Source organism: Lissotriton vulgaris, chromosome 11, assembly GCF_964263255.1.
Source record: "Lissotriton vulgaris chromosome 11, aLisVul1.2, whole genome shotgun sequence".
In the NCBI taxonomy this organism is placed as follows: domain Eukaryota; kingdom Metazoa; phylum Chordata; class Amphibia; order Caudata; family Salamandridae; genus Lissotriton; species Lissotriton vulgaris.
This window is the reverse complement of record NC_141699.1, coordinates 23,854,169-23,874,946: the sequence shown is the minus strand read 5'-3', so window position 1 is coordinate 23,874,946 and position 20,778 is coordinate 23,854,169. Positions and strand designations below refer to the sequence as shown.

Below are 20,778 nucleotides of genomic sequence, written 5' to 3'. Positions count from 1 at the left end.
TTACTGAAAAATGGTTCGAATCTTAGAAATGCGCTTCATCTCACAGCCTTATCTCATATTGCAAGTATGTGCAACGTGGTGAAGATAGTCTAATGCAGGTATCTGAAGAGGACCAGTTCAGGCACTGACCCTCCACATGCCCCTAGTACATCCTGGTCTAAACCAGACCCCACATCATCCCGCCTTGTGCCCATCGGCTCATGTACCGGAAGCTGCCTGTGAAATCACCACTGCTCCCGGGAGCCAGCTCTCAATGATAACTGGCACGCACAGGAAATCAGGAATACATCATGTTCACAAGCATACAAGATGTTCACAAGCATACGTAATGCTCATAAATTATATGATGTTCACAAGGGTAGATAATGTTCACAAGAATACATGATGTTCAGAAGCATGTTCACAAGAGTTCATCATGTCACAAATTCCACTCTATGTATGTCAGTTACACTGCCCCAGTCCTTTCCTTTTGCCCTCAGGTCAATTGTGTTTCATAGTCCGGTTGTACTTAATGATGCAATAAGAAGAAATACTTTTATTTATTATGTTTTTTTATTTTATTGAGATCAAAACTTCCTTACTGAGTGTTAATGTGCAAGAAGGTGTCCCTTCCTGTACATAAACATTAGTTAAATAATGACGATGTGTTACTTCTATGTGCGCTGTATTCTGCAGCACACATAGAATTAACAAATGCCATTATTTCACGTAGACAATAATTCCCTGCAACGCGGGCCCCCTTGCACTATGGCACAAAGGTGCCTGTGTTGGCACGAGGCAGCTATTTTTAGCACCAGGACTAGGGAAAACACAGGAGTGTGACGTATAGTTGTAAATACAGCACATCCCAGCGTTTTGGAAATGGCAGAGTGTGGCGCTGCAAAATTTGCCTCAGCCCCACACTCCGCCATGTCCTTGTAAATATGCCCCTTAGGTTTCTCTTTTCGTAATCCAGAGTATTTCATTTTAAAGATAATTGGAACACCTCATTTTTTTAACGACAATGTTTACTACAATATGATTTTGCTAACATTCAAATCCTATGTTTATTTTTACAAAATTGTTTTGATACTTACATTTTCTTTTTAAAACTCAAATTAGTTTTAATAATCAAATCATCCTCTTAACGATCACATTTTCTTTCGTAAATCACCTTCTTTCTGAAGTTAACATTTTAGTTTTAAAGATATGCACTGTTTGTTACAAATATTTGGTTTCAATGTTGAGCCTGTTTAATGCTTCTATACGTTTTTAATGCACATCTTTTTGGTACTGTCTTTTCATAGTCACATCTCTGTAATGCTTACATCTTCTTCCTTCTGTTTTTGTTCCTCACATCCCCTCTGCTTTGGCTCTTCCACCAGGCTGACTGCCAAGGCTGTGGCGGTTCTGCTTCCGATTCTGGGTAGTTCCTGGATCTTCGGGGTGCTGGCGGTCAATGACCGGGCCATCGTTTTCCAGTACATGTTCGCCATCTTTAACTCTTTGCAGGTGAGTCCAAGTCCAGAGTGTCCACAGATACTGTGCCCTGATGCCCAGAGGGTATGAAGAATAGGCCATGCACTGATCACTAGTGGCCTAGTCAAGGTGCCATGCACTGTTCACTAGTGTCCCGATCACAGTGTGGCATGCACTGTTCACTAGTGGCCCAGTCATAGTGTGCCATGCACTGTTCACTAGTGGCCCAGTCATAGTGTGCCATGCACTGTTCTCTAGTTGCCCAGTCATAGTGTGCCATGCACTGTTCACTAGTGGCCCAGTCATAGTGTGCCATGTACTGTTCACTAATGGCCCAGTCATAGTGTTCCATGATCTGTTCTCTAGTGGCCCGGTCATAGTGTGCCATGCACTGTTCTCTAGTTGCCTATTCAAGGTGCATTGCACTGTTCACTAGTGTCCCGATCATAGTGTGGCATGCACTGTTCACTAGTGGCCCAGTCATAGTGTGCCATGCACTGTTCACTAGTGGCCCAGTCAGAGTGTACCATGCACTGTTCACTAGTGGCCCAGTCATAGTGTACCATGCACTGTTCACTAATGGCCCAGTCATAGTGTTCCATGATCTGTTCTCTAGTGGCCCGGTCATAGTGTGCCATGCACTGTTCACTAGTGGCCCAGTCATAGTGTGCCATGTACTGTTCACTAATGACCCAGCCACAGTGTTCCATGATCTGTTCTCTAGTGGCCCGGTCATAGTGTGCCATGCACTGTTCTCTAGTTGCCCAGTCATAGTGTGCCATGCACTGTTCACTAGTGGCCCAGTCATAGTGTGCCATGTACTGTTCACTAGTGGCCCAGTCATAGTGTTCCATGATCTGTTCTCTAGTGGCCCGGTCATAGTGTGCCATGCACTGTTCTCTAGTTGCCCAGTCATAGTGTGCCATGCACTGTTCACTAGTGGCCCAGTCATAGTGTGCCATGTACTGTTCACTAATGGCCCAGCCATAGTGTTCCATGATCTGTTCTCTAGTGGCCCGGTCATAGTGTGCCATGCACTGTTCTCTAGTTGCCCAGTCATAGTGTGCCATGCACTGTTCACTAGTGGCCCAGTCATAGTGTGCCACGTACTGTTCACTAATGGCCCAGCCATAGTGTTCCATGATCTGTTCTCTAGTGGCCCGGTCATAGTGTGCCATGCACTGTTCTCTAGTTGCCTAGTCAAGGTGCCATGCACTGTTCACTAGTGTCCCGATCACAGTGTGGCATGCACTGTTCACTAGTGGCCCAGTCATAGTGTGCCATGCACTGTTCACTAGTGGCCCAGTCATAGTGTGCCATGCCCTGTTCTCTAGTTGCCCAGTCATAGTGTGCCATGCACTGTTCTCTAGTTGCCTAGTCAAGGTGCCATGCACTGTTCACTAGTGTCCCGATCACAGTGTGGCATGCACTGTTCACTAGTGGCCCAGTCATAGTGTGCCATGCACTGTTCACTAATGGCCCAGTCATAGTGTTCCATGATCTGTTCTCTAGTGGCCCGGTCATAGTGTGCCATGCACTGTTCTCTAGTTGCCCAGTCATAGTGTGCCATGCACCGTTCACTAGTGGCCCAGTCATAGTGTGCCATGTACTGTTCACTAATGGCCCAGTCATAGTGTTCCATGATCTGTTCTCTAGTGGCCCGGTCATAGTGTGCCATGCACTGTTCTCTATTTGCCCAGTCATAGTGTGCCATGCACTGTTCACTAGTGGCCCAGTCATAGTGTGCCATGTACTGTTCACTAATGGCCCAGTCATAGTATTCCATGATCTGTTCTCTAGTGGCCCGGTCATAGTGTGCCATGCACTGTTCTCTAGTTGCCTAGTCAAGGTACCATGCACTGTTCACTAGTGTCCCGATCATAGTGTGGCATGCACTGTTCACTAGTGGCCCAGTCATAGTGTGCCATGCACTGTTCACTAATGGCCCAGTCATAGTGTGCCATGATCGGTTCTCTAGTGGCCCAGTCATAGTGTGCCATGCACTGTTCACTAGTGGCCCAGTCATAGTGCCATGCACTGTTCACTATTGGCCCGGTCATAGTGCCATGCACTGTTCACTAGTTGCCCAGTCATAGTGTCCCATGATCTGGTCTCTAGTGGCCCAGTCATAGTGTGTCATGCACTGTTCTCTAGTGGCCCAGTCATAGTGTGCCATGCACTGTTCACTATTGGCCCAGTCATAGTGCCATGCACTGTTCACTAGTGGCCCAGTCTTCGTGCCATTCACTCTTCACTAGTGGCCCAGTCATAGTGTGCCATGCACTGTTCACCAGTGGCCTGGTCATAGTGTGGCATGCACTGTTCTCTAGTGGCCCAGTCATAGTGTGTCATGCACTGTTCTCTAGTGGCTCAGTCATAGTGTGCCATGCACTGTTTACTAGTGGCCCAGTCATAGTGCCATGCACTGTTTACTAGGGGCCCAGACATGGTGTCATGCACAGGTCACTATTGGCCAAGTTAAAGTGCCATGCACTGTTCACTAGTGGCCCAGTCTTAGTGTGCCATGTGCTGGTCACTAGTGGCCTCATTATAGTGTGCCATGCACTGTTCACTAGTGGCTCAGTCATAGTGTGCCGTGCACTGTTCACTTATGGCCAAGTCGGTGCCATGCACTGTTAACTTGTCGCCCAGTCATAGTACCATGGATTGTTCACTAGTGGCCATGCCATATTGCCATGCACTGTTTACTAGTGGCCCAGTCATAGTGCCATGCAGTGTTCACTTGTGGCCCAGTCATAGTGCACTGTTCCCTAGTGGCCTTGTCATACTGCTCTGTTCAATAGTGACCTAGTCATAGGGCCCTGCACTGTTCACTATTGGCCTAGTCATAGTGCCATGCAGTCCATCCAGGAGCAGTATAAATACTCATGGTGGCACCAAGTGGCTGAGTGAAAGTAATGTTTATGATACACTACGAAATACATGATAGTGCAGCAAACTGTGCCTCTATGATAGTGCATCACTGCACGGGCAATGTGTGCATGAAGGGGCCATGCAATGCACTCCGAGGGGCGTGATGATATTTCTGCACCCTGGGCATCCATCTCAGTGACTTGTACTGGACCCTCAATGGTTCATCCAAATTTCCTGCCCACCCAGGGGATTAAGTACAGTGCTACGCTTGCCACATTAACACTCAATATTTGTCTCAGGCACTGCACAATCATTGTCTTGATGCTCGGGGCACAAACTGCACACTCAGGAGGTCAAAGCCGCTGTCGTGCTGAACACATTCTTGGAATTGATGATGGTGCAATGCAGTGAGAGTTAGATTTATCAACTCTTTGTACAGGGTTTGCATCACAGTAGTGACACAAACCCAGCTTACAATGTTGCGTTGGGATTTACTTTCCTACGCAAATCCTGATTTGTGTTTTATGGAAGCTAAAGAAACACAAAGTTAGGTGCCACTCTGCATCCAGGGGGTGTTCCAAGGCTGGCACACATAAGTTCCCATGCAGCCACCCATGACTTTTGACGCAAGTCCTGATCTACTGACATTGATAGTTAAGAAGTTGCTTCAAAAACGTGTGCCTTCTCGAGACAGGCTTATGGTTTGAGCACCCACACAAACTCAAAAGAGTATTACCTCATAGTTGTGTCCCTTTCCAGTAAAAAACCTATGCTTGACAGAACACACACAGCAGTGCACTATGGTGCAATGGGGCCTGCATTGTAGCATGGCAGCCAACTGTGTGCCAGCACTGGGAGGAGAGAAAGAAAAACAGGGTCATATCTTTGTAGACTTGGCGCTGTTTTGATCTTTTCCATTGGTTTAACGCAGCATCTTCGGTTGCTGCGATGCATTAAGATAAAAGTTGGTGAATCTGACCGTGAATGTTCATTGGCGCGGTGCACGTCTACAAGCGAAACTACAAGGGCTGGCCGGGTTTGAACATGGGCGAGTGCACCATCCCACCCGTGCGAACCCTCTCATGCACAGAGGAGGGTGAGGTTTGTTTTTTGCACAGGAAATGTACAACATTCCTGACTTTGCCATTGCTACAGTCATTTTCACGTTAAACATACCTAAGCCAATCTCGATGTAAAGAGCGCGCAATGCGATATTTACATATTTCCATCATAATTCTATGCCGGTAAGTGCATGAAGAACTGTTCTCTGCATGTTTAGTGATTGTGCATCTTTTCTCTGTAGAGTAGCATTGAAAAGTGAAAGGCTCCAATACGCGAGTCTGTTAGCTTACATAAATACAACCTACACGTGGAAATAGTCTGCAAGAAATTCATAACAGGTGCACGTGCTCTCGATAATGGTTTTACCCATTCCCACCTTTATATGGAGGCGCTTGGTGTTCTACTCACAGATAACAACATCAAGAATCACAACATGCCAATGATGCACAACACTTGTTGAAAAGTCTCCTAGGCTTTAGACATCCCATGCCTCAAACCCTCGCACATCATCAGCCGTGGTAGTGCAGCACCTACCAGAAAACCCAACAAAGACAGGATTCCTGTTATGGGCCAAGAACAACTGACAAGATACAGGACAAACATGTATTTTGATGGCTTCAAACCCCCAACTCTTACCGAATACGAAATAAATTGGAATCACCCGGACACCGACCTCTCAAGGAAGACATTGCCCAAAAACAAAGATGACCTGGTACCTGCACTGTCTTCTAGAGAAAGTCAAATTGTTTCTTCCAGAAAGCGGCTTCAGAACTGCTGTCCAAGCTCCTGTACTCTTGGATATGGGTGGTGGAATTGCCCTACTCCATAGCCTCTGAGACTCCCCACTAGTCCTCTTTAAGGGCACCCTATGCACGGCAGCATGTCTCATTCAGGACCTGAAGAATTATGATCACATCATCCCATCCGGATTGAACTCTATTGGCTCCCCCAGCTAGACCGCATCATCTTCAAAACCAGCAGCATTGTTGTGTCCTATGTAGAAAGAACCAGGAGCCAGGATGTATATTTAGGTCTTCTTTATTAATCTTCAGTTCAGGTTACATCTGTCTTGACTCCAGCCAGCCTAGTGTGGTACCAGCCCCGCCAGGAGCAGCCTCCTAGCTGCCCAGCCCATCTCTAACTTCCAACATTCATCCCACTCAGACACCCTGGCATTCCACGCATCACAGGCACACCAACATTCTAAGCCCAACTCACGCTCTGGCTGAGCAGCTAGAGGCAGCAGGGCTAGAGTACATGTTATACTAGTAAGTAGGATATAACATTATCCCTTTTTCTTTAAACAAAAGCAAAAAGGAAGCAAGAGAACTAAGCCCAAATAGAATAATATAACGAATCGCAAAGATGCAGCAAATGGACAAAGCATCAAAGAAGACCGAACCACGAAAACAAGAAAAATCAATAATGATAGCATTCTCTAGGATGCTGCAATGAGGACAAAATATCACAGGAAAAATAACCATTGGGTGAAGAAAGGATGGTTAAGATACATACATTTGTATAGCAGTAGCCCCCATCCACCTTAAAAAGAGAATTTTAAACACATTGAAGCGTAATAAACAGCGTAACATTACAAGAAATACAGTTCGTAGAATTTTGTATAATACACTGTAACGTAAAGCACTATGACCTAAAAGGTTAAAAGAACCCACAACACATCATTACAAAGCCACCAAGAGCAGCTCGCCTGCCTATCATGCAGACAAACTCACCATCTCTGGTGGTTCTCAGCACACCCGCAGCCAGGACACCATCACACTGCAGACTAAGAAGTGTAAAAAACAAAAAACAAGACAAGTCAACAGGCCTATTCCCTCCATGCCCCTGGGATCTGGAACCACATCCCTGTATCCATCAGGTCAGCCTAAACGCTGCTCCTATTTAGGAAAGAATTCTGATTTCCAGAAGTCTGCAAACAATTAATGGGCGTGAATCTACAGACACAAATTTGTAAAGGCGCTGCATGTGAATACAGTGAATATTCCGGCTTCAGAGTTAATCTTCCCAAACCAGTGATTGATCGGCCACAGAACTAACTTAAGACAAAATCCTAAACCTTCTATTTTTTGTATTCACAGAAGGCATTTTGTAGTACTAAATTTAGGATTTTGTCTTAAGTCTGTCTTAAGTCTGTCTTAAGTCTATCCTAAGTTTGTCTTAAGACTGTCTTAAGTCTGTCTTAAGTCTGTCTTATGTCAAACTTATGTCAAACTTATGTCAAACTTAAGTCAGACAATACCAAAAGATGTAAATTTAGGATTTTGTCTTAAGTTAGTTCTGTGAATCGGGCCCTGAGGTTACAGTTGTGCCATCTGGAGCAAGTGAACTGCTTCCCTTCTAATCCAACTTTAAAGCGTCAAAAGGCTTTATTTGGAGTTTGCCGTTTGCGGACATCTGCCAAATATTGCCAGGTACCCCGTCTGCTCTATGTAGAGGGCATGGAGGGCCTATAGACTCTACACAGGGCAGACAGAACACCCACCTTTTTTATGGGTAGATCTCCCACATACGCCAAACTCTAGTTAAGGCACTTTGTGACATTGATTATTGAATAAATGAATACATTGTGCTGCTCTCCATTGTGCTTATTTTAATGATCAAAACATTTATAATTTGAAAAGTTCCTTCACCCTTGAGTGAACCCTTTCTTGCTGACATTGTTCAATGATATTATTTTGACATGGCATTGATTAAATATAACATTTTACTTGAAAAAAAAGTTAAAAAACAATTTAAAAAAACGTTTATTATGTACATTTTAACCCAAAAGCTCAGTTTTTCAACCTAGCTGACCCCAGCATTACCCTAGGGCTGTATGTCCTTGTATCATTTGGTATGGCAGTGTAAACGAGTGCATGTATGTCCTAGTATTATTTGGTATGGAAACAAGTGAATGCATGTCCTTGTATCATTTGGAATGGCAGTGTAAACGAGTGCATGCATGTCATTTATCATTTGGAATGGCAGTGTAAACGAGTGCATGCATGTCCTTTATCATTTGCTATGGCAGTGTAGACGAGTGCGTGCATGTCCTTATATCATCTGGTATGGCAGTGTAGACAACTGCGTGCCTGTCCTTGTATCATCTGGTATGGTAGTGTAAACGAGCGCATGCATGTCCTTGTATTATTTGGCATGGCAATGTAAATGAGTGCGTGCATGTCCTTGTGTCATTTGGTAAGTCAGTGTAAACCTATTCACATCCTCTTCAGCTCAGTGAGTAATGCTGGTTCTTTTTACTCTCATCCTCCAGGGATTCTTCATCTTCCTCTTTCACTGTCTTTTGAACTCAGAGGTAAGTTTTGCTGCTGAAACATATGTCACTTTCAAGGGAATGCATTTGCTGTAGAGTAATAATTAAATGTTGATTTTTAAATAATTCTCAGAGTCTGCTTACTCCACACTAGCCTTCCATTATGTTACAGATCCTAAAAATGAACTCACTTCCTTCTGGCCACACTTTCTTTCCTCGACCACTCCCTCTACTCTTGCTCACCCCCCCCCATCCCTTGCGCTAGACTACCACCCTGTCCACTTGATTACTCCTTCTCCCACCAGATCCTATCTCTTTACAAACCACACCCCCATCTCCATTAGACTGATTGCCCTCCAGCATAACTCATTTCCTTCCACTTGGCCTCATCTTATTTTATAGACTATTCTTTTTATTCACTAAACCACACTTCCTTCCACTAAGTCACTTCTCCCTCAGAAGACCACCCTTTTTTCACTGACTTCACCTTATTTTCTAGACCACACACATTATCCACTAAATGACACATCTGCTCCACTTCATCATGCCTTCTCTACTAGACCATGCCTCAACTAGACATCTCATGCTCTACTAGATCACGCCTCTTGCACTGGATTACACCTTGTTTACTAGTGCCTTTAAGGGCACCCGACACACTGCAGCACATCAAATTCATGACCTGAAGAAATATGATCACATCATCCCATCCTGATGGACATCTATTGGCTCCCACAGCTAGACCGCATCATCTTCAAAACCAGCAGCATCATTTACAAAGCCACCAAGAGCAGCTCTCCTGCTTATCATGCAGACAAACTCACCATCTCTGGTGGTTCTCTGAACACTCGCAGCCAGGACACCATCACACTGCAGACTAAGAAGTGTAAAAAACAAAAAACAAGACAAGTCAACAGGCCTTTTCCATCCATGCACCTGGGATCTGAAACCACATCCCTGTATCCATCAGGTCAGCCTAAACGCGGATCCTATTTAGGAAAGAATTCTGATTTCCAGAAGTCTGCAAACAATTAATGGGTGTGAATCTGCAGACACAAATTTGTAAAGGCACTGCATGTGAATACAGTGAATATTCCGGCTTCAGAGTTAATCTTCCCAAACCAGTGATTGATCGGACTCAGATACATGGATTTGATTCAACGTTCTGTCAGACGAAGGGTGCTCACATAGGGCCAGAATTTTAAAAAAGCTTTCCTGAAAAGTCATAAAGATAGGCTATTCAAAGATGGCACACCTTCGCTCTCTACTTCTAGTACAAGTTAATCTTATCAAAATGACAGTGTTGTCTGCCTCTTCCTGTATGTATCAAGCCGCTTTTTCAGTCATTTGTGTCTGTGATTTCAAGAACTAGTTCGTGCTGTGACAAAGTTAGACAAAGGGAGCATTTCTTTATCTTATCTTACATTGTGATGGACTAGCAATCCCACATTTCCATTTTTTAAACTCAAATTGTCTTAATTAAGTAAAAGATAGCTTACATGTCTATGAATGATAGATACTCATCCAAACTTTAGAATTATAGCCCTCTTCTAAATCAGTTGTTCAAGAACTTCAAACTGAGTTACAGACTCAAAGCCCATGTGAGATGCTACAGCAAGGAAGAGGACGTCCTTAAAGGCCAACAGAGGAGGACTGTAGTGTTATGAGAGCATGCCACCCTCTGAGAGTAAAAAGTTCTAAATGAAAATGCGAGAAACAGAAAGATAAGCATTGAAGTGTTGGAGCACTTGGCCAATACCAGCAGTTAATAACCACAAGCCCCTCCTTTGTCTTCAGTAGTTCTCTCCAACTTAAAGTGTTGCAAATCTCTTTACACAGTGGAGCAAAGAATCTTTTTCAACAAATGAAATTTAAGACCCTGCACAGTTTAGAGCACAGGGAAATATTTATGCCTGGTTGCCCTCACCAGCCAGAATAATAGGTTGCGCCTGTAATTCGGCTTGGCATTCTTTAACAACTGGTACAGACATGATCAGCAGTCTTGGAGGTTGTACAGTTAAATAAAGTTTCTGCTATTAGTTCTGGGAAATGAATATAAGTATTTGTTGATTTTTATGACAGAGAAGGATTCCTGAAGCCAGGAACTGCAACCATAGGGTGTATAAAGTCTTGGGGCCCGATTCACAGAACTAACTTAAGACAAAATCCTAAACGTACTACTTTTGGTATTCACAGAAGGCATTTTGTTTTAGTAAAGTTAGGATTTTGTCTTAAGTCTGTCTTAAGTCTGTCTTAAGTCTGTCCTAAGTTTGTCTTAAGACCATGTCTCCACTAGGCAACACCAGCACCCTTGCCGCACACATCCTGCACTACATAACTCCTCAACTAAAGCACACCTTCAATAGAACACTCACCCTGCAAAAGACAAATCATACACTAGATCACACTTCCTGCACTAGACCACACCTTCTCCACTAGACAACACTCCTCCACTAGATCATACCTCCTCTACTAGACCATGCCTCCACTAGCAACACCTGCACAACTAACACACACCTCCTGCACTAAATAACTCCTCCTCTACTCTGCATCTTCTGTTCTAGACTACACCTGATGCACTCCATAACTCCTTGACTAGACCATACCTCCACTAGATCACACCGCCCGCATTAGGGTACACCTCCTCCACTAAACAACATTCCACCACCAGATCACTCCTTCTCTACTAGACTATGCCTCCACTAGCAATACCTGCACCACTAACGTACACACCCTGCACTAGATAGCTCCTTGTCTAGATCACATCTCCACTAGATCACTCTTCCTGTATTAGACAACACCTCATCCACTAGATCGTACTTCCTGAACTAGACCACGCCTTCTCCACTAGACAAGTCCTCTTCTACTGGACAACATCTCTTGCACTAAACTGTGCCTCCTGCATGCCTTAACTCCTTGACTAGATCACACAACAAATACATCACACCTCCTGCATTAAACCACATATGCTCTACTAAACAACACTCCTCCACCAGATCACACCTTCTCTAATAGATCATGCCTCCACTAGCAAAACCTGGACCACTAATGCACACCTTCTGCACTACATAACTTCTCAACTATACCACACCTCAAATAGATCTAGCCCCGCATTAGAACACACCTCTTCCACTAAACAACACTCCTCCACTAGATCACACCTCTTCTAGTAAAACATTTCTCCACTAGTAACAACTGCACCATTAATTCACACCTCCTGCACTAAATAAGTCCTCATCTACTGGTCATCTTCTGCACTAGCCTACACCTCCTGCACAATATCACCCCTTGACTAGACCATACCTCCATTTGATCACACTGCCCGCATTAGACCACACCTCCTCCACTAATCAACACTCCTTCACTAGATCACACCTCTTCTAGTAGACTATGCTTCCACTAGACAACACCTGCACCACTGACCCACACCTCCTGCCCTAAATAGCTCCTCCTTTACTAGACAACATATCCTGCACTAAACTATGCCTCCTGCACTACATAACACCTTGATTAGGCCACATCTCAACTAAATCCCAGCTCCTGCATTAGACAACACCTCATCCACGAGATCACACCTCCTGTACTAGACCATTCCTTCACCAGCAACACCGGCACCACTAATGCACACATCCTGCACTACATAACTCCTCGACTAGACCACACCTCCAGTAGATCACTCTACCTGCATTAGACCAAACCTCCTCAACTAAACAACACTCATTCACTAGATCACACCTCCTCTACTAGACCATCCCTCCACTAGGCAACACCTTCACCACAAATGCACACCTCCAGCACTAGATAACTTCTCCTCTACCAGACAACATCTACTGCACTAGACTACTCCTCCTGCACCGCATAACACCTCGACACACCTCCACTAGATCACTCCTCCTGCACCAGACAAAACCTCATCCGCTAGACCATACGCCCAGCACAAGAATACACCTCCTCTACCAGACCATATATGCTGCACTAGACCTCAACTCCTCTATTAGACAACTCCTCTGTGCTAGGCAACACATCCTTCACTAGACAACACTTGTCCGTGAGATCATGCCTCCTCTACTAGACCAAACCTCCTCCATCAAATCACACTTCTGCACTAGACTTCTCCACTACTAAATCACGACTCCCCTAAAACACACCTTCTACGTTAGATAACACCTGCTGTACTAGATCACACCTCCTATTCAAGGCCACACCTTCTCCACTAGGCCACAACTCCTGCATTAAATTGAACCTTGTTTACTGGACCAATTATCCTAACTAGACCACACCACACCAAGTTTGTTAAATCAAACTTCCTTTACTAGACAAACCACCTGCAATAAGCCACACCTGCTCCTCTAGACACCATTTCCTCCCCAGACCATACATCTCCATTAGACACCATCTACTGCACTAGACCACACATCATCTGTTAGAACAAACTTCCTTTCCTAAACCCCACCTCCTCCTCAAGACCACACGTGTATGACAATCAACTCAGATTTGTAGAACGTGGCTAGTCACCCACTAGGTGCTAGATTCTTGTTGGGATCAGTCAAGGAGCCAAGTGTTGAGTCCCTTTCTGAATTTAGGGATGGCGGGTGATGTTCGGAGGTAAAGGCGAAGGTCGTTCCAGGACTTGACAGTGAGGTAGGAGAAGGAGTGTCCTCCACTGTAGCTTAAGCAGATGCAGGGAGTGTTGTGAGGGCAAGGGATGCGGAGCGCAGGTATCTGGAGGGTTGGTGGAAGTTCAGGCGGTGGTTGATGTATGCTGGTGCTTGGCCGTGGAGTGCCTTGTATGCATATTGCAAAAAACACAGTTGATGGACAGAATGTAGAACAATATCATACATTCACCCCAGTACAAGGATCTGGGCCTAAATCCATCGTTTTTTTGCCCTCCACACCACCCTGGGTTAGGCACTGGCTATATGCAAATCAGCTCTGACCCTGTGCCTCATGGGAACAGTCCAGTCCGAACTGCCAAGCCATGTCTTTCCCAGACCGGAATCAAGCATCCAAGGACCGGTTTCTGGCTATCAGCCTTCATCAGCCTGGATAGCTTGACTCCAGTGGTGTGGAGAGCCTGGGACTCACGTCTGAGCATCCCCAGCACACTCGGGGTGAAAATTGCAAAAAACACAGTTGATGGACAGAATGTAGGACAATGTCATACATTCACCCCAGTACAAGGATCTGGGCCTAAATCCATCGTTTTTTTGCACTCCACACCACCCTGGGTTAGGCACTGGCTATATGCAAATCAGCTCTGACCCTGTGCCTCATGGGAACAGTCCAGTCCGAACTGCCAAGCCACGTCTTTCCCAGACTGGAATCAAGCATCCAAGGACCGGTTTCTGGCTATCAGCCTTCATCAGCCTGGATAGCTTGACTCCAGTGGTGTGGAGAGCCTGGGACTCACGTCTGAGCATCCCCAGCACACTCGGGGTGAAAATTGCAAAAAACACAGTTGATGGAGAGAATGTAGAACAATGTCATACATTCACCCCAGTACAAGGATCTGGGCCTAAATCCATCGTTTTTTTGCACTCCACACCACCCTGGGTTAGGCACTGGCTATATGCAAATCAGCTCTGACCCTGTGCCTCATGGGAACAGTCCAGTCCGAACTGCCAAGCCATGTCTTTCCCAGACCTGAATCAAGCATCCAAGGACCGGTTTCTGGCTATCAGCCTTCATCAGCCTGGATAGATGGACTCCAGTGGTGTGGAGAGCCTGGGACTCACGTCCGAGCATCCCCAGCACACTCAGGGTGAAAATTGCAAAAAACACAGTTGATGGACAGAATGTAGAACAATGTCATACATTCACTCCAGTACAAGGATCTGGGCCTAAATCCATCGTTTTTTTGCACTCCACACCACCCTGGGTTAGGCACTGGCTATATGCAAATCAGCTCTGACCCTGTGCCTCATGGGAACAGTCCAGTCCGAACTGCCAAGCCATGTCTTTCCCAGACCGGAATCAAGCATCCAAGGACCGGTTTCTGGCTATCAGCCTTCATCAGCCTGGATAGCTTGACTCCAGTGGTATGCATAGGTCAGCATCTTCAATTTGGCATCTTTCCCCAATGGGGAACCAGTTGAGGTTCCTGAGGCGGGGGTGATGTGGATCCATTTGGGGAGGTCGAGGATGGGTCTGGCAGCTGAGTTCTGTGTCATCTGGAGTCTCTTCAGGAGTTGGGTGGTGAATCCTGTGTAGAGCGTGTTGCCGTAGTCTAGCCAACTGATGACTAGGGCTATAGTGATGATTTTCCTGGTGTTGACGGGGAGCCATCTGAAGATCTTCCAGAGCATGTGGAGAGTGTGGAAGTAGGTGGAGGAAACAGCACTGATCTGGCGTTTCATGGTGAATTTGCTATCCAGGAAGATGCCAAGTTTGCGGGCACCGTTTGTCGATGTGGGCATGGGTCCGAGTTCAGAGAGCCACCAGGTATTGTTCGACAGATAGGTGTTGTTCCGAAACACCAGCACTTCCATCTTTTGGGTTGAGCTTCAGGCAGTTGGTCTTCATCCAGTCGCGACACTCGTCATGCAATTGTGGAAGTTGGATTCTAGTGGTAGAGGGGTCTTCTAAGAGAGAGAGAATGTGCTGGGTGTTGCCTGTGTAGGATATGATGTTGAGGCCATGGGTTCTGACGATGTGAGCCAGGGGTGTCGTGTAAGTTTTGAACAGGGTAGGGCTGAGGGATAAACCTTGAGGGACGCCGCAGATGATGCTCTTGGGTTCCGAAGAGAAGGATGGTAGGCGGATGCTCCCAGTTCATCCTCTGAAGAAGGATTTGATCCTTTTGAGGGAATCTCCCTGGACCCCGATGTGGTGGAATCTGTTGATGAGGGTGTGGTGGGATACGGTATTGAATGATGCTGAGAGGTCAAAAGCGGTACAAAAGGGGGTGGTGATGAACGGAGCATCTGAATCAATTCAAACACTCACACCCAGTCAAAAGATCTTGGTTTAATCCATCACCGTTCTTTAGCCCACTCTGCCACCCCAGTTCAGACATGGCTATATGCAAATCAGTCTGACCCTGTGCCTCATGGGAACAGTCTAGCCCGAACTGCCAAGCCATGTCTTCCCTGGACCGGAAGCAAGCTTCCGAGGACCGGTTTCTGGCATTCCAGCCGTCTTCAGGCCGGCTTGCTTGAACCCAGTGGCAAAGTGAGCAAAGGACTCGTGTCTGAGCATACCCTGCCACACTTATGGCGGCCAAAAGCGGTACAAATGGGGGTGGTGATGGACGGAGCATCTGAATCAATCAAACACTCACACCCAGTCAAGAACGGTGATGGATTGAACCCAGATCTTTTGACTGGGTGTGAGTGTTTGATTGATTCAGATGCTCCGTCCATCACCACCCCCTTTTGTACCGCTGAGAGGTCAAGGCGGATCAGGGCCATGGTTTCTCCACAGTCGAGAAGGGCTCTGATGTTGTCGGTGGTAGTGATCAGGGTTGTCTTAGTTCGTCACTAGATCACACGTCCGCCACTAGACAACAGATTAGATTAGACCACATCTTTACTACCTTCACTGGGCAAGTTCTCAGGAATTCACCTTTGGACAACACCCTTTACTACACCACATTCCATAACTAAACCATTTCTTCTTCCTCTTCCTCTAAAGACCACTAGAAATCTTTCACGACCATACCTCTCCACTCACATACCCTCTCCATTGGACCCTGCACTCTTTTACATTTCACTTCCTCCACTGGACCAAATCTCTTACATGAATGCATCTTTTTCACTTAGATCACACCCAAAAATGAGGCCCCACCTTCTTCAGACTAGATCATGAACAAACACTTTCTCTGCAAAACAACACCCTCTCTATTCATCTCCACACCTTGATTACACCTGAGCACTTTTCGTTGAGATCTCTTCCAGAAGCTCACACCTTCTTTCTCTAGAACATGCTGCCTTCAACATGATTACATCTGCCCTTCTAGACCACCTCTCCTACCCTATCAATCATGGGACTACTATAATCTGCAAATACTGACAAACTTTGTCAGTCATCATTGTGTTTTTCCTCTCTAGGTGAGAGCTGCATTCAAGCATAAGACCAAGGTCTGGTCTCTCACCAGCAGTTCCATCCGTAACATCAATGTGAAACCATTCAATTCTGATGTGGTAAGTGCAACATTCACCTTCCTCTTGTTCATATGTTGAGTATGAGGGCAGATGTATTGCAGAAAAGGATTACGTAGCTACATATCTGAGACTAAAGGCAGTTGATGATGTGGTTTTGCTGATGGTGAATTGTTAAGTTCTGAATGCACTGGAAAATGGAATAGATGCAGCTTGACTGTACATCAGTGTGTCCCTGGGGCAGCAGCAGCAAGTGTGTCTAAACAATGTTTGTCACCAGGAAAATAAAGGAGGTAATTTGAGGTGAACTAGAATTACAACTGGGGGTTTGCAAGATTAATTGTTTATAGATTCACACTCTTTACAAATCCTACAATCCTGTGTCAATAGTTTCAATTTTTCCTCCCCTTTTGGGGTGTTTACCATGTTGTGGGTGTGTGTCAAACCAGATTCCCCTGTCATCCAGAACCCACAATGCCTTGCACCACAGACACATTCTTTTTCAGCTAACATATTGGGCTGAATCAGTATTACACAAGGATATTAGTACTAAAGTTTGGAAGCTGCAGATCCAGGATGAATCTGACAAGCAGTGGCAGCTGGTGACACCTAAAAGTGACGAGGTATAAAAGTTTGTGATTAGTGCTCTGTGGTGAGCGAGAGAGCCCGACTACCATAAGGGGTGTTCTGGGGTGTTCGTCCCTGGGGAAAATTATGTAAAAAGAGTGGGCAAATGGTGTATTTTCAAGCAAAATGAAGAATGCAAGAAGGTTAATAAAGCAATTGTGAAAGTGTAGTTGACATCAATAAACAGAAGTCATATGGTAATGACGCACACAGAGAGGGCCATGTGACCTGGTGCTGCAATTGGTACTGGTTAGATCGGGTCATTGACCTTGTAACTATCAGGGCTGCACTGTTTGTTGTGCAGCATGCTAATATACAACAAAAGTGTAAAATGAGTCGGAACCTTAACACACTTACATACTATATTTATTTCATTCCTTGACCAGCACTATGGTGATAGAGGGCTGAAGACACAGTGCAGCACCAGCGCGGGAGGAGTGAGCAATTAAGAGAGGCTTAAACCAACGATATTTTCCTACTGCAATTTACGATGTTAAGACCTACTGGCTATTGAGAATCAAGACTTCTCTAGCAAAACATGGTATAGATCTTAAGGCAAGCAGAGGTCTGTAGCTGACAACTTCTGGCCATGTTTTTTAATTGACTGAAGACAACCTTAATATATATATATATATATATATATATATATATATATATATATATATATATATATATATATATATATATATATATATATATATATATATATATATATATATATATATATTCACTGAAAAAACCATAGGTTTCACAACATTTATAGCTGGGTGGAAATTTTACTCGCATAAAACCATTGAAATTCCCACGTTATAGTTAGTTGGACTCACTATAACTTGCGCGTGCAATGCACTGCTGATGACGTCACATATTACATCACTCATGACATGGTCAGTGACATCACTCATGACATCACTGATGACATCTCAAATGACATCACTGATGACAACATCCTTGTGACAAAGTGGCAGACCTCCTATCAGCATAAAATAACCTTTGACACACACATTCAAAAATAGAAACTAACATTTTCTTAAAAAAGGAGAAACCAATACCAATTACAACAACTTATTAGGTAATTCCAACATCTACATACACATCCACTCATTCACCAACAGTTCTATATAGTCACTCATGCATGTACTTACTCATCATATGTACTCAAACACCTATACATCCTGTTACACACTAATACTCATCCATATAGTTACTCACACACAAATTCACACATGCAAATAAACTATCAAAAAAACATTTACTTGATTATACTGCTATATACACACCACTACACATACTTCTACAGAAACGGAAACATATTTACTCTCTTAAACAATCAATTATAAAAACACATACTCACTAACCCACCCATACACACAATCATCCACCCATACAGTCTTGCACACAGGCTGTCTTCAAAATACATACAAATAGTGAGTCACTCATTCATGCATCTGTGCTCTAAGTAATATCTCCCACCGAACCATACAGACACTGATACTGATACTCAAAAAAACAACTAATAACCCATATACAACTCATGTAGCTACTCACCAACCCTGCAGCCACTTATACACAAAGTGAGACACAGATACAGATATTTAAATATTTAAACATTACTCGCTAATATATGTATTCACTAAGATACATTTAATAAGTCAGTTAACCAATCAATTTTACACAAAAAAAACATCCATTTAGACATTTATTTACCCATTTATTCTTCCATCAACCTTTAGATATACATATATAAAAAATATTTATTTTTCAGAAAGATACACATTCACTGGATGATGTCATCAGTGATGTCATTTGAGATGTCATCAGTGATGTCATGAGTGATGTCACTGACCATGTCATGAGTGATGTAATATGTGACGTCATCAGCAGTGCATTGCATGCGCAAGTTATAGTGAGTCCAACTAACTATAACGTGGGAATTTCAATGGTTTTATGCGAGTAAAATTTTTTCAGTGAATTTAATAGGTTTTTTAAATGCTAATTCCTAACTATAACTGGTGTGAAACCTATGGTTTTTTCAGTGAATATATATATATATATATATATATATATATATATATATATATATATATAACATTTCTATGGCAAAATGAAACCCCTCATTTTGTTCCTTTTCAAATTAAATGTATTAAGTGTTACCACTTTATTCCAATCAAGATGACTTCAGGTGTGCCATACTTTTGTCATAAGTAAGACTGTTAGCGTTCTAGTTGTTCTTTAGAACACTCTGGGACATTCTGTCATTGGGCTATAGTTGGGCTACATCTGGCTGATATTTGGGCTACATTTGGGCTCTTTTGTCTCTCGTGGCCATCTTGGGACACTGCATATCAGAATTTTTTTAATGAAATATAAGAGGATTTGAGAAGTCACTCAAAATGTGCCCTAATTTTTCTTTCTTCAGCACTAATCATAATTTCTATGGCAAAATGAACCCCCTCATTTTGTTCCTTTGCAAATTAAATGTTTTAAGTGTTAACACTTTATTCCAATCAAGATGACTTCAGGTGTGCCATACTTTTGTCATTAGTAAGACTGTTAGCGCTCTAGTTGTTCTTTAGAACACTCTGGGACATTCTGTCATTGGGCTATCGTTGGGCTACATCTGGCTGATATTTGGGCTACATTTGTTTTTTTTTGTCTCTGGTGGCCATCTTTGGGCTACATTGGGCTACATTGGGCTACATTTGGGCTCTAACATATATATAGCCCAATGTAGCCCAATATATATTTTTTCAAAGTTAATTTTCGTAAAAACCACTGGAGCACATATCTTGAGACATAGCAAAGGCACATCGGGCTACCAGTCCCTACAATTTTGCCAAGTTTGGTGCAAATCCATTCAGCCGTTCGGGCTAAAAGTGAGTTTGACCGCCCTATGGAAATTAACATGAGGAAAACACGTTTTGGGACCCCCTTTTATCTCGGCCCCCGCTTAACAAATCCCCCCCAAACTTTCAGGGAAGGACCGGAGCTCTGCGAGGCAAATTTGAGGAAATTTTCAGGCAGATTCGTCAACCGACGCCAAAGTTATTCACAATAGAATTTTGAGATTTTGCATTGAAAAAAATCCTAACTATAACTACCTACTGGCGATCGCCAGTAGGTAATATATATATATATTTATATATATGTGTATATATATATATATATATGTCTCAAAACAATACCCTTTCAGGCATAGATTGACGCTAAAGTATGCAAAAAAGAAGCAGAGAACTCTGGGTAGTTGTCAAGTTCAGGTGGAAAGCAGCTCCTTTATAGAGCACTCTCAACACCAGAGACACTCTAGATCTGCTCACCTCAAATATATATATATATATATATATATTCTCGCTCCCAGGTTGTCCACCTTTGAGTAGCACGCGA

At 44.0% G+C, this 20,778-nt stretch overlaps 1 protein-coding gene across 1 annotated transcript in view; it reads left to right on the top strand.

Annotated features, from left to right (window-relative positions):
* Positions 1-20,778, top strand: part of ADGRD1 (adhesion G protein-coupled receptor D1) — a 722,099-nt gene that overhangs the window by 662,838 nt on the left and 38,483 nt on the right. The window contains exons 13-15 of the mRNA XM_086942663.1: positions 1,365-1,491; positions 8,669-8,710; positions 16,717-16,809. Coding sequence (XP_086798789.1) covers positions 1,365-1,491; positions 8,669-8,710; positions 16,717-16,809 — 262 coding nt within the window. The remainder of the gene's footprint in view (positions 1-1,364; positions 1,492-8,668; positions 8,711-16,716; positions 16,810-20,778) is intronic.